The sequence below is a fragment of the Lactuca virosa genome, chromosome 5 (genome assembly GCF_052849685.1).
Source record: "Lactuca virosa cultivar CGN04683 chromosome 5, Lactuca_virosa_CGN04683_v6, whole genome shotgun sequence".
NCBI classification, from domain to species: domain Eukaryota; kingdom Viridiplantae; phylum Streptophyta; class Magnoliopsida; order Asterales; family Asteraceae; genus Lactuca; species Lactuca virosa.
Window position 1 is genome coordinate 392452104 of NC_136430.1, and position 14426 is coordinate 392466529.

The 14426-nt window shown below is 36.8% G+C and overlaps 1 protein-coding gene and 1 non-coding gene across 2 annotated transcripts; one reads left to right on the forward strand and one right to left on the reverse strand.

The window, feature by feature from the left end:
* Positions 1-10150: 10150 nt before the first annotated feature.
* LOC145113802 (uncharacterized) lies at positions 10151-12271 on the forward strand. Its single transcript, XM_079049853.1, has 4 exons — positions 10151-10672; positions 10735-11490; positions 11650-12047; positions 12139-12271. Exons 1-4 carry the CDS (start codon positions 10151-10153, stop codon positions 12269-12271), a joined length of 1809 nt encoding a protein of 602 aa, XP_078905979.1.
* Positions 10280-10386, reverse strand: LOC145118288 (small nucleolar RNA R71). The gene has a single exon (XR_013713246.1). It is a non-coding gene; the product is annotated as a small nucleolar RNA R71 (small nucleolar RNA).
* Positions 12272-14426: the final 2155 nt, after the last annotated feature.

Below are 14426 nucleotides of genomic sequence, written 5' to 3' on the forward strand. Positions count from 1 at the left end.
TTCGAATGTAAAGACATCATAGTCAATAAGTCATATCAAAAGACGATCTTATCGATCCATTCTCTAAGCCAATGTCACTAACCAAGTCTGACAGTCAGACAAAGTCGAGAGGCATTTGATTTGCAAATGAATTGTCTTGAACACTTTTAATTTAGTTGTTTTAAAATTGAGACCTTAAGCAGTATAAGTGTTAATTCGATTTGGCGATTATTAGGTGGAGATCTTAATATATGATGAAGATCAGTCATTTCAATTAACTTATCACTGTGTTCTCCTTTTGCATGTTTGGAACTCACTTTTGTTGTGTATTAATTTACTCACTCTTCCACATTCAGTCATACTCTTGGAAGTAATTAGTGATTTAAGTCCGTCATAAGTATTAGTGGATTGTCCGTAGTGACTGGACATAACATAGAGATTGTGCTACCAATCATGAGTACTTAATAGAGATTTAAGTATTAGAACAACCCGCACTTAGAGATTACATCATGGATACAATCACGAGTAATTCTAAGACGATAATATCCTATATTATTCAAACCTAGATACATGTGGGGATCTGCTCTATGTTTCTGTTATGAATTGGTTTACTCCAACGTTATCCGTAAATGGTAGTTATAAAGGGTATGTCCATATATGACATGATGAAGTAGACAAAAACTTTGTAGTCGAAGTTTATTTGTTCCTTTTGCCTTAACAGGAGAAGCGATATCTATGGGTCCCTCGATGATTTGGTGCAAACATCTAAAGTGCTTGGCCGAGCCCTGACTGAAATTGTTGTGTTCAATTTAATAGTCAGATGCAGTCGTTACAAATCTATATCAGGAAACATAATCATGAATTATGAGATTGACCATTATTCATGTCTCGAGTTCATACAGATATCTAGAACGAAGATATAGTTGATCACTTATCTAAGGGTCGAATCTTGATTAGATCAAGAGTTCGGTAGTTACATTGGATGGCTAACTCTCTTTGATTATTGGTGAATTATTGAACTGCGTATAGTTAATGACTTATCCAAGTGGGAGACTATTGGAAAGAGTGTTCAAGGTCATTAACTATTGGTAATATTTCTAATAATAAAAGGTCCTTTTGGGTTTCTGTCAATACCTAAATTGAATAGAATAAATATAGTAGAAATTGGTTTATTAATTATTATGGTTAATAATTAATTAGAAACTAATTGGAAATATTTTATGGGAATTAATTAAACAGTTTAATTATTTAAAGGGTTGAATTGTGATTAATCAATAGTTGATTAATCAGGAATGTTCTAGAACCCTTGTGGAGTTATGGTTGGATGAAAACCACTACATCCTACATGGGAAAAATAAGTGAATTTAGTTGTTGGCCTCCTATACCACATGGGAAAGAGTACAAAACCTAGGAAGGGATTGAAGGCTATAAATAGGGCCTTAGGGATTTCATTCTTCCTTGCACTTTGGCTTGAACTTTCTGAAGGTTTGTATCGATTGGGTACACTTCAAGTATAAAGACAAAAGTAAAATGTAATCAAAGAAAATAAAGAACAGAAATTAAATGACACAGAGAGTTCTCCAAATTGTTGTTTCAGCAAGAAAGAGTTTTGTCTTCACTAAGAAGACGACTTGTCACAAAGACGGTCACCAAGACGAACTCTACATTAGGGTTTACCCTAATGTAGATTATATACTAATCTATACAAGTATATCACTTAATTAAATATCTATACAAAGAACCGATCTTATCACAAAGATATAGGATATGTGATCTTCTCTATACTTATCTATATCATTACCTAATATAAAAAAGATTACATAGAATAACAAAGTTGTACGCTGATGTTGATGAGCTTGATACGCTGGCGCTGTCGATGTAGTTAGCGTTGATGCTGACAGATAGTGTCGAGTGTTTGACTCATCAGATCATAAGGTGTGGCCTTACAATATCCCCTATCTGATGATGCCAAAACTAATCTTCAATGAATTCTTTAGCCTGTGGTCCATTTGAGAAGAAGAATGAATTTTTAATTCTTCAGCTATAACGAATGCTCCACCTAAGAATAAGAGATTGTGTTTGGTTGAAAGCTTAGGAAATATTATTCTCCCCCTTTTTCACATCTGCAAGAGAACAAAACTGGAGAAGAGTATCGGTGATGTATCTTTGTAGTTTAGCATAGGATTATGATGTCTCCTGATAGTGTGGGTTTAAACTATCATTCATTGACATAGTATTGCGAGATCTCATCAGTGTGTGGTTTTATACGTTGAATCATAAATCACTTTTATTATAAGAAAAATGGCAAGAGTGGATAGATGTGTGTAATATATCACGGACAATGATATACTCATCGGCACAGATTTGTCAAGCTCTCATCAACATATGGTATATTACGCTGAATCATAAAACTTTAAAGAATAATATAAGGGCAAGAATGGAATGGTGCTTGTGATAGCCTACGGTACATAGTCTAACCATCAGCACAAATCTTCAAACTTTTATCAATGTGTGGTTTTACATAGTGAATCATCAAGTTCTATATTAGAAGACTTGCGGAGAGAATGGATTGTTTTAGTCACGCTGATGTGAAATCGACGTGAATCATTAACATTTTACTCATCAACAAAAAGTGGTTTAAAGTTTCATATCATAGAGTAAGTTGCAAAAGGACTCACCGATAATTCATAATGGTTCCATGTCATACCTCAGACCAGGAGGTCAAGGACATGAACAACCATTTGTCAGTAAAGGACCAGACAAGTATCTCTTGCGCTGATGAATATGCAATTAGGGTATGCCATTGGGTTTTGCTTAATGTTTTAGTAGAACATGATTCTTGATGCATACGGAAAGCATGCTTCCAGGGACAGTGTCAGGTGAGAGATGATTAACCAAGAAAATAAACACCCAAGCCTTACAATAATTTTTCTAATTAGGACCAGACAATATCACTTTGAAAGTTTAGACAATGTTAGACAATCAGCGTGAGTGGGTGACTCAATGTTCTCAGCAGATGGTCTCGCTAATGTTAAACTTAGAGAGATTTAGTCACATACAACAACATGCTTCTAGGGACGATGATGTGTCAAAAGTTGCATATTAGGCTTAGAGTTTCCACCGTCAGATTCCTTTAAAAATGGTACAAAAGAATAAACAATATAAGAATACAAACAAAAGAGTTAGTCAAACAAGAAAATAGTTTAAATAGCAAAATGTTCGCAACGTTTTCAGAAATGAGATAAAGATTCATTCCATCAAATCTTTGGAATTGAATGGTCATAAATGCACTTCCATTTTCCAGGATATCTACCCCTTGAATTTTTCGATATATAAGAGAGAAAAAAAACAAAGGTAACACATCAATAAATAATTCACAATATACCACAAGTGATGAAGCCTTTTAGTATTGAAGCGTTACAGATGGATTACCAGCTTCATATTAATCAGGAGCAAGAGATAAGTAAAGATATGTCTTTGTAACCAATGAGTTAACTGGCTCGAATCCATAAAACCATTGTGTCTTCAAGATCAACACAAGGGCATTCGAGGTTTTATGGGATTATGAGTAGGTAGATGAAAACAAGACTTATTGCATTGATGGTTGATGTTTGCATCCATAAAAGCGAGTGGAGGAGAAAGAGAGTATTCACAAGAATAAGAGGACATCATGCCACTCTTTTTCTCAACACAAGGAGCATTGACATCTTTCAAGATGACTCTAGTTTTCACAAACTCTAAAGAAGGGAGATGCAGACATATCTTAGATAGGCCTGGATGATAGATAAAGGAGAGAAGATAATACTTGTAAAAACTTGAAATAAGACTTAGACAAACTATGTAAAATATAATAAAAGCAACATTCGTTTTTGTGTTTTTCAGAAATAAAATAGAAGCAACGTTAAATTAGAAGAGTTAGAAAAACAATTAAGTCATTGAAAGCATGCCAAGATCTGCAATCAATTTGTTTAAAATCTTCTCATCTAATGCCTTTGTGATAATGTCAGCCAGCTGATTAGTGGATGGAATGTAGAACAACTCGAATTTTCCCTTTTGAACAATTTCCCTGATAAAATGATGACATAAGTCGATGTGCTTGGTCTTGGAATGCTACACTAGATTTTGTATCATCTGAATTGAGCTGGTGTTATCACAAAATATGGGTGTCTTCGAGAAGTATAGACCATAATCCAAGAGCTGATTTTGAATCCATAGAATCTAAGCACAACACCTTCCAAATGCAACATATTCAGCTTCAGTGGTAGAACATGCCACTAATGTCTGCTTTTTGCTGGCCCAACATACCAATCTATTTCCATGCATTTGAACTCCTCCTGAAGTACTTTTCCGATCGATTCCACATCTACCATGATCGAAGTCAGTATAACCCACTATATTGAACTCAGAATCACGAGGATACCATAACCCAAGATTGGGTGTATGCTTTAGATATCGAAAGATTCTTTTCACATCGAGTAGATGTGATTCTTTTGGGCTGGCCTGATAACGAGCACACAATATAGTAGCAAACATAATGTCAGGGCGACTGGAATTAAGATAAAGTAGAGAGCCTATCATTCCTCTAAACAGGTTTACATTCACATTAGTGTCACTAGGATCAGAGGTAATAGACGCTAATGAGGACATTGGAGTCTTGGACGGCTTGCAATCAGAGAATCCACACTTCTTCAGCATATCTACAATATATTTAGCTTGGCAAAAGAAAACACCATCAGTTAGTTGTTTGACCTGCAAATCTAAAAAGAAATTTAGTTCACCTATCAAGCTCATCTCGAACATTTTGGACATGTTTACTCCGAATTCTGAACTTAGCTTCTCATCAGTGGAACCAAAGATGATGTTATCCACATATACTTGAGCAAGAATGATATGAGATCATGAATTCTTTATGAACAAAGTGTTTTTGATCTTCCCTCGTTTGTATCTACTTGAAAGAATATAGCTTGCCAATGTGTCATACCATGCCCTAGGAGCCTACTTTAAACCATAGACAGCTTTATCAAGACGATACACATGATTTGGAAACTTTTCACTTTCGAACCCTGTAGGTTGCTTTAGAAAAACTTCTTCTTGAAGATCATCATGTAGAAAGGCAGTCTTCACGTCTATCTGATAAACTTTAAAGTTCTTGAAAGAAGCAAAAGCAAGAAATAGGCGAATTGCTTCAACTCTAGCAACATGAGCAAAAGTTTCATCATAGTTAAACCCTTCAAGCAGACAGAAACCTTGAGATATAAGCCTAGCTTTGTTTCTTATGATAATCCCTTTTGTTCCTGAAAACCCAATGAGTGTCAATGGTATTCTTTCCTTGAGTTTTGGTAACAAGAGTCCCCACACGATGACATTCAAATTCATTCATGTCATCCTACATGGCCTTGATCTAGTCAGCTTCTTTCAAGGTATCAATGATATTCTTTGGTTCAATCATCGAGACGAAGTTTACAAACATGCAAAAGTTGTTGCTGACTCTGCTGCGGGTGAGAATTCCAGAATTTACATCTCCAATGATTTGAGCATTAGGATGATCTTGAAGAATTCTTGGATTTTAACTTTTGTTTGTATTACTTTGAGAAGATTCATCCTAATTTGATGGTTCAGCTTCTTCAGGGATGGCAACTTGATCTTCAGAGATAGGTTGTGAACTGATTAATTGATAAAAGTTTGGTACAACAGGCTCAGTGTCACTTGGAAATGTTGGGTCAAAATATTGGTTTATACTTTGCTTTTCTAGGAAAATATATTTTTATGTAATGTTGTATGTGTTTGCGGTTTGTGTGTACGGCCGTACACGGGTGTACGGCCATACACCCGTGTACGGCCCATATCTCATATATATTGGGTGAGGAGTGTGTAGAGGAGTGTGAGGCTAGGAGGCTAGAGAGGAGAGGATAGCATATTGTAGAGAAAGAAATTTAGAGAGAAGAAGAGTGTGTGTGAGAGAATCTATGTGTATGGAGCATCATTCTATTCATTGAATACATCATAGATTCAAGTTATTCTTCTTCTCCTTCTTCTTCTATTGATCTAGCATCATCCGTTTGATTGGGATTCCGCACCATCAAACGGATCTGATTGATACACAAGCAGATTGGGGACTTACAAGTGGTATCAGAGCTTGGATTGTATCAATCAATTTTGTCAGATCTGGAGCTTATTTGATCTTATTTTTGAAGGATTTCTGTGTTTTTGGATAGATCTCTGAAAATTAGGGGGGGTTTGTTCTTCGCGTTTTTCATAAAAACGAGTTTTTGATCGAGTTTTAGAGCAAAAAGTGTGAAAAACATCGTTTTTTCTTCGCATCTGTTGAAGGTGTGCGGCTGGTTGAAGGTGTACGACTCGGTGTGCGGCCTCAGTGTACGGCTCGGTGGTTTGCGGTCCTGCAGCGTGTGCGAGCCTTCGGTCGGAGGTACTGGTCAGCTCAAACTTCGCAGCGTTCATTTAAAAAAAATTATGGGTGAGTTTTGGGGTTGCCAGGGATCGAACCCGGGTCCCCTGGTTGATCAAACACCCGCCTTACCAGTTGGACTACCAAGTCCTTTGTTCCAATCCTTCGAAATTTAACTCATAAGGCGTGCTGTGTCGCTCCTATTTTCGCAAAATTGACACTTTTAGCCCAAAATTCCAATTTCTTTTAATTCTATTTTCTTCCAAAATTTCAACTTTTAATTTTTAAATGTCTAAATTTCTAAATTGACTTTTTACTTAACTTTTGACTTTGACTTTAAAGTTTGACCTTTGACTTTAAACTTGGACTTTTTCGTTTAACTTTCAAATTTTCAAATTAGCTTTTCGGTTTGACTTTTAAGTTTAACTTTTAAGTTTGACTTTTTAAATTTGACTTTTAAGGTTGACTTTTGAGTTTTTAAGTCAAAGGGCATTTTTGATAAAGAATAAGTTCTTCAAACACGAAAGTCAATGAAATTTCTTGTTCTCAAACATGCATTGATAATGTCAAAAATTTACTTGAGCATATAGAATTATTACGTAGAGAGAACGAGGACTTGAAATATGAAAGGTATCAACTTAGGAAAGGACAGAAACCCCTGAAAGCTGAATTAGAAGCAAAAACCAAGGACTTTAGAAAACTTCAGGAAGAGTATAGTATTAAGAGTACACATTATAGATATGTAACTGAACAACTTGCTGAGGCAACTGCTGAGCTTGACACATTAAAAAACAAATTTGAAAATGCAGATTTTACTTTTAGAAAATTTGATGTGTCAAGTGAAGTAGTTGCATCAATGATAGAAACCAATTTGCAATTCAAAAATAATCAGTCAAAGGGTTTAGGGTATGATAAAGTGCCTCCTCCTTTTAATCATACCTATACTAATAACCCTTTGACAAAAGAGGAAATAGACAGAGAGCCACATCTTAAATATGGATTTGTGTCAGGAGGTAGTATTAATGTTGAAAATACTAATGTTTCTACTTCCCATGCAGATCAATATTTAAGTCAATCAAAGCAAGCAGCTGAAGAGAGTGTGTCTGATAATAAAATTGTGTCAAAGTCTGAAGACTTAAATTTTTTCGATATATTTGATAATATCTTTGATAATTCTGCTGTGGATGTGCCAGAAAGTGTTGAGCTGAACGATTCTAATGCTTCTACTTCTTGTGCAGGTAAAGTAACGGAAGATGAGAACAAGGAGAAAACTATTGAACAAACCAATGTCTCCTTGAACTCTGAATCTGTTGGTTCTAACTCAGTTACTCCTAACAAACATGCTGTTGAGAAGTACAGGCCACCAAAACAAGCGAAATCGACGGCTTGTTGTATGTGTGCATGTGGGAATAATAAGAGACAAGGCATGGATACGCCACCAGGGGCAGGAAGAAACAACTCCTACGTGAAGAAGCAGACTTGCTTTCACTGTGGAACACCTGGACACATTGCCAGAAATTGTCCAAATCGCGCATTGATATTTGCATGTTTAGCCCTATATTTAGTATAGATTTTTATCATTTGTTCGCTAATTAATTGCATATTATGGACAAAAGGTACTTAATTATGTTTGAATTATATTTTCAGTCTAAAAGAAGTGCTTGGAAGCAAAAGGAAGCAGGAGCAGCTATCGGGAAATTTTGGAGTGAACAAAAGAAGAAAGGACCAAAAACCACAAAGGACTCGGCGAGTCTGGCATTGACTCGACGAGTTCCCACGAAGATTCGCGAAGCAGAATAGTCCTTGCCTTGCCGTACACGGGGATTTAATGAGGGACTCGACGAGTCAGTCTTTGACTCAACGAGTCGAGTCGAATCTATAAAAGGAGCCTTCCAGATCGATACAAAAAAAATTCGGAGAACCCTAGAGAAAGCAGCTGTGATTCAGAACGAAGAGAGGTATCTGGAAGAGTGAAGATCCAACCCAATTCCAATTTTGAAGGATAACTAAGGCATAATTCGATTTCTCTTAACCAGATTTAGTACCTAAACCATGTTTATGTTATTGAATTTCGTTTTTGAGTTTTCTACTGCCTTAATCATGAGCTAAACTTTTTAGCTTCTGTTTGGGTAAGAAAAATTTGAGACTATGGTTTGATTAATGGTAGGATTAACTTTAAATTGGTGATTTTGTTAAATTAAGCTTGTTAAAGATCCTTATGCATTAACCATAACTATTTTCTGTTAATAGGAAGGCAATTAGGCTGCATGAACATCTCTTAATTGTTTACCTCATGTGATTTATGTGAACACTTTATTATGTGCCTAGGATTAGCGAATGTGAAACTAGGATTAATTAGAGAATGGGTAAGTTAATGTGTGAGCTTGTTTGATAAACCAACAACAAGAGGCTAATTGAATTATTAATTTGATTAACCATTACAAGTCTTATTTAACCCGAATAAATAACCTAGAGAATTCATTAATTTAGACAACTGGCCACTGCTTGAATTAGTTTATTTCCTAAGGATTAGCGATAGCGAATGTGAACCTAATCACCTTAATCGGTAGCCAATAAAAGGTTAATCCATTGCACTATTACCATTAAATCAACAATAGGATCAATTGAGTCGAACCTGAACAGAAGTCCCTTTTAGATATTGAATTTAGTTGGTCTTTGCTTGCTTAGTTGTTAGTTAGTTATTTAGTTTAACTGTTAGTAAGTTTCTAGTCTTGTAAAACTAGAGAAAACCCCTCTTTTATTATTTGATATTTTTTTTAGATAATTTTAGTAATTAGTTTAATTGCCGTTCCCTGAGTTTGATACCCTGCTTACTAGATCTATACCACCAATTGACAGGTCCACTGCCTTTTGTGTGATTAATTTACAATTTAGAAGTAGGAATAAAACTGGTTGGTTTAACACACATCAAGTTTTTGGCGCCGTTGCCGAGGAACAGTTCTAAATTTAAATTGATTACTATTGTTATCGATCCTCTGTGTGAGATTTCTCTTGCACAAAGTTACTGGTTTTAGTAGATTTAGGATTAGAATTAAATTTCAGTTTTTAGCTTTTAGGAAGTTTGTTTACAATTTTTGCTGTTTTTGCATCGAACTCGCCGAGTCCGTACGACCAGACTCGATGAGTCCATCGCTGAACAGCTATTTTCGTTTTTAGTTCTTCTTTATTCCTTTTACGCGTGTCTTTCTGTTTATTTGCAGTACGTTTATGACCAGAGGAGGAAATACACCCTTGATTCCACCACTTGAAGACCCGGAAGCTACTTTAAAGAAGAACAAAGGAAAAACCGTTGGAGAATCCGCATCTTCAAAGAACTCACCTTTGAAGAATATCATATTTGTTTTCAGCAAGAAGAAGAGCAGTAAATCAGGAGGATCCAGCATTTCCTTGGTGAACGAAGACCCAATCAAGGAGGACATCGAGTACGAATCCGAACGAGAAGAAAGCGAATTTGAAGGAAGCGATTTAGAAGGCGGATTCGACACCACCATGGCTAACATCGATGAAGTTCCCATGGGCGAATGGAAGAAGAAGATGCGTTAAGACACCGGTCCGGGGCTCGTGCAACCCGCGATTCCCACAAACGCCAATTTTGAACTCAAAGGCCATATACTCGCCCAACTTAAGGAGATTCCATTCTATGGAAAAGATCACGAAGACGCGTACAAGCACCTAGAAGAGGTCAGTGACATAGCCGACTACTTTAATTTTCCTAATGTGGCACGCGATACCGTTTTGCTTCGTATGCTTCCCGTCACATTCAAAGGTGCTGCCAAAGATTGGCTCAAGTCACTCCCTCCCGAATCCATCACTACATGGGCTAAGATGAAAGAAGAATTTATTGATCAATTTTGCCCTCCCTCAAAGATAGCCAAATTAAAGAAAGCTATTGCCAACTTTGAACAACAAGTTGGAGAATCCTTATATGAGGCGTGGGAGAGATACAAAGGCTTGCTAAGAAACTGCCCGCATCATGATCTAAATAGTCAACAAGAAGTCTCCATTTTCTATGATGGAGTGAATGTAACCACAAGGCAGCTTCTTGATTCGCAAGGACCTCTCACAAAGAAGCCACCCCCAGAAATCAAGGAGTTAATTGAAGAATTCTCTAAGCATTCTAGAGAATATCATAATCCTAGGAATAATCCAATTAGAGGGGAGGTGAATTCTGTTACTGAGGACATGGCGGCAATGATGGCAATGTTGAAAAGCATGGATAGGAGGATGGAAAGATGGATCAAACAATCCATGCTATTCGGGTTGGATGTGAGAATTGTAACGGACCTCATCTTACTAGAGATTGTGATTTGAATGAGAATGGAAACAAGAAAGCTCAAGTATTCTATTCAAGCGGAGATAGATTCGATAATGATTGGCGAAAACCGAAGAAAGAATGGCTACCATATGATGAGTATAAAAAGGCGAAGGAGGAAAAGTTTAGACAACAAGCAAGGGGTTTTTACCAAAAGGAGGAGCCGGTGCAAGAAAGGAAACCAAACTTGGAAGAAATGCTCACTAAATTTGTAGCTGCATCTGAGAAAAGACATAATGACCATGATGCTGCAATACAAGATACAAGAACAATACTAAGGAATCAGCAAGCATCTATTCATAACATTGAGAAACAGCTAGGGCAGCTGGCCCAACAAATCAATCAAAGACAACCGGGTGATCTTCCAAGCAATACCGAAAAGAATCCACGAATGGAGCATTTGAATGCTATAATAACTAGTTCTGAAAAAATCTTCACTCCTCTGACCCCTACCCAGAAGACCTCAATAAAGGTGCAAGCAGAAGAAACAGGAAACTCGAATTCAGCAAAACCCGAATCGACTCGCCGAGTTCCAGTCATGGACTCGACGAGTCCAAGGCCTGATGACAAAACTGTTTATTCTTTAAAGCCTTCCAGGCCACCTTTGCCATTTCCGATTCGAGCCATACCTGATGATCAAGTTAAAGAGTATAGGAAGTTTCTGGAGCATGTAAAGTCCCTTCAAGTCAACATTCCATTTGTTGAAACGATACTTCAAACACTTAAATATGCAAGCTTGTTGAAGAGTCTCTTTGCCTCTAGAAAAGATATGGCATAAGTAGCTGAACTAGTGTTGAATGAGCTGCCTGAAAAGAGGGGTGATCCGGGAAGCATCTCCATACCTTGTCAATTTGGGAACATAATTGCTACTCATGCGTTGACCGATTCGGGTGCAAGTATTAATCTAATTCCATATTCTTTCTTAAAGAAGCTAAATTTACCGGAGCCAAAGCCGATTCATATGAAGATCCATCTAGCCGATAAGAAAATAATACATCCAAAAGGAGTGTGCAAAGATCTTCTCATCAAAGTCGATAAATTTGTTTTCCCTGTGGACTTTGTAGTGCTTGACATGGAAGAAGACCCTAAAGTTCCAATCATTCTTGGGAGACCATTTTTGAATACCGCTTGTGCATTAGTCGATGTGTGCGAATCTACTCTAACACTAAGGGCGGGGAACGATTCAGTGGTGTTTAAAGCAGAACAAGAGAAAAAGTATGAAAGGACAAAAGACGAAAAAGTTTCCTCAATAGATTTGGATGATGAAGTGTTAGAAAGAGAGCTTGCGATAATTAAAAGTTGCCCGCAAGAAGATGTATGTTGGGCAATGTAAGGGAGAAGTGACCTACTACAGGCGCAGAAGACCTGGTCAGTATTTTGAAGAGTGCAAGTATGATGGAATGATACGTTTCAAGTGTAGGGAAGAAGGGGATTTCATGAAGGGCCACCCCAAGAAAAAGGAGGCTGCAAAGCAGAATGTGCCACCAAAACCAAAGGCAAGGGCATTCCAGATGATCTTAGATGCAGCAGAGGATGGAACAAATGACGCTTGAGGAGACCAAGTGAGGGAAGCTTCTTACCCGAAGTTTGAGGCATGAAGTGTTAGTTCCACATAGTTAGTAATAGATGTGTAGCATAATATAAGAGGCATAATGTATGAATAGATGTTGTAATTATTTTTGAAAGTTATAAAATTTCTAGTTATGTTACATTGTCGTTTGACACTAAGAAATTATGATTTCAACATAATGGATTGGTTAAGAATAAATTTTAGTATAGTATGCCTTGTAGGTAGGATACTACACGAGAAAGAGTTTATACCAAGGATTAGGAAGTGGAACTGCTGTGGAGGATATGTATGGAAGGAAACCCTAGTCAAGTTTACGAAATCTGTTGTATGATTACTTAGACTTATCTATATGTGTTAAATTGCTTTTGTAATCTTTAGGAAATAGTATGGGCTCGTACTACCGGAAGAATAGGATTCTTGCTTAAATAAAGATGAGTCACAAGGTTACTAAGGCACTAATAGTTGAATTCATTTTGTTTGTGTCCTTCGTTACCACCATTTCGGTAATGAATAATAAGATAAATGATATTCCAAACTCAGTGGTCATATCGAATCGAGTCCGACTAATCTACGAAGTAAGTTCAACATAGTGTCCGACTTTGGATTGAAGGAAAGGATAATCAAAGCGATCAGTAGAAGTATCGCGATTTCTGTTAAAACTAAGCAACCTATATCTAGAGGTGTCACATGCTTGAATGTGATTATATCAAATTAGAACATGAAGGAAGGTACCGTCTATGCTGGAGTCTGTCTCAAATAGACATAAGCATAACCATTACATCATGCGATGGAAGATCATTAAATCATAACCGTTCGGTTTGTTACGGTACTCGAAGTAAATACCTCATCTTAGACTTAGTCTATTCTTGAAGGAGCATGAATCTCTGATAAAGATCGAATTTGAAATTAAGAGTACATGCAAGATTAAGCATCGCCATCAGTCAATAAGTCCAAGAGCTATGATTATGATATAGGATGGAAGGGTAACGTACGAAATCATCATAAAAGCCTTGTTTTGTTGATGATATCAGGACGTAATCATCGGAAGGGGAGATAATTGTAACACCCATAGATTCGAGCTAGTCGAGTTAGATATATTAGGCGCTAAATATGACTTTTTTATAGAAGATTATTTAGGATAAATAATCTTAACCAAATTTAAAGTGTATGTGACAAGGATGTCGCACATCTAAAGAACGCCCAAATCTCACTTCGTATGAGGAAGTTATGATTTTTTCGAAGTTTCAGCGCAATAGTATATGGCTCAGAAATCCAAACTTGAATTCGGTCGATTGTTAGAAAAAATAATATAAATGAGAGTTGAAGATCTCATCCATACCTATTTTTCAATATAAAGACAATCAAGAACGAATATCATATGAGAGATTTATGATTTTTTAACGGAATTTAATAGTCTAAGTCTGTTAAAAATATAACTTTAAAAATAAAGTCAAAATTAGCCGACAGAGTCTAAATGAAAGTTGTAGACCTCTTCGATAGATACGCGTGGATATAAAACCCATCGAAAACGGAGCTCTTATGACGAAGATATGGATTTTATAAGAAATAAAAAATTTCAGCGTGTGGCCGCGCGCACAGACAGCATGTGTAGCACGTATTGACACTCCACCAAAAATATAACACGTGTCACCACTCAGGAATCGCTACGTCACCTGGTCCGCCCAAATGTGTGGTGTGCACTTTGGATGCATGGCGTGCAAATAAAAGTTTTTCCCAATAAATAGCCCTCCGTATATGCTCATCAGATCTCACCCCCTACAACCTCTATCTCTCAGTTCTCCCTCCCGTAGCCCATTTTTGCTTAAGTTTTCTAGCATCCCGGCGAAGCCCTCCGATACCTGAAGTACCCTACTAGTAGTATATATCTAGTAGAAGCTCCTGGGTCAGAGTTTTCCCCGCATAATTCTCCATTTTGATTAGATTACTCTGTAAGTCAAGCTACGCTTATTTATTTTAAGCGTAACTTTTAATTATAGTCATAGTCATTATTATAAACCTAAAATTAAGATTTATCAGTGATTCCAAGTCCTTATACTGATTGATCAACTTACGAGAGTGATGTATAGGCTGGATTTAGTGAGGTATTAAAAGTGGGCTTTCCAAACAGTTTGCTATGT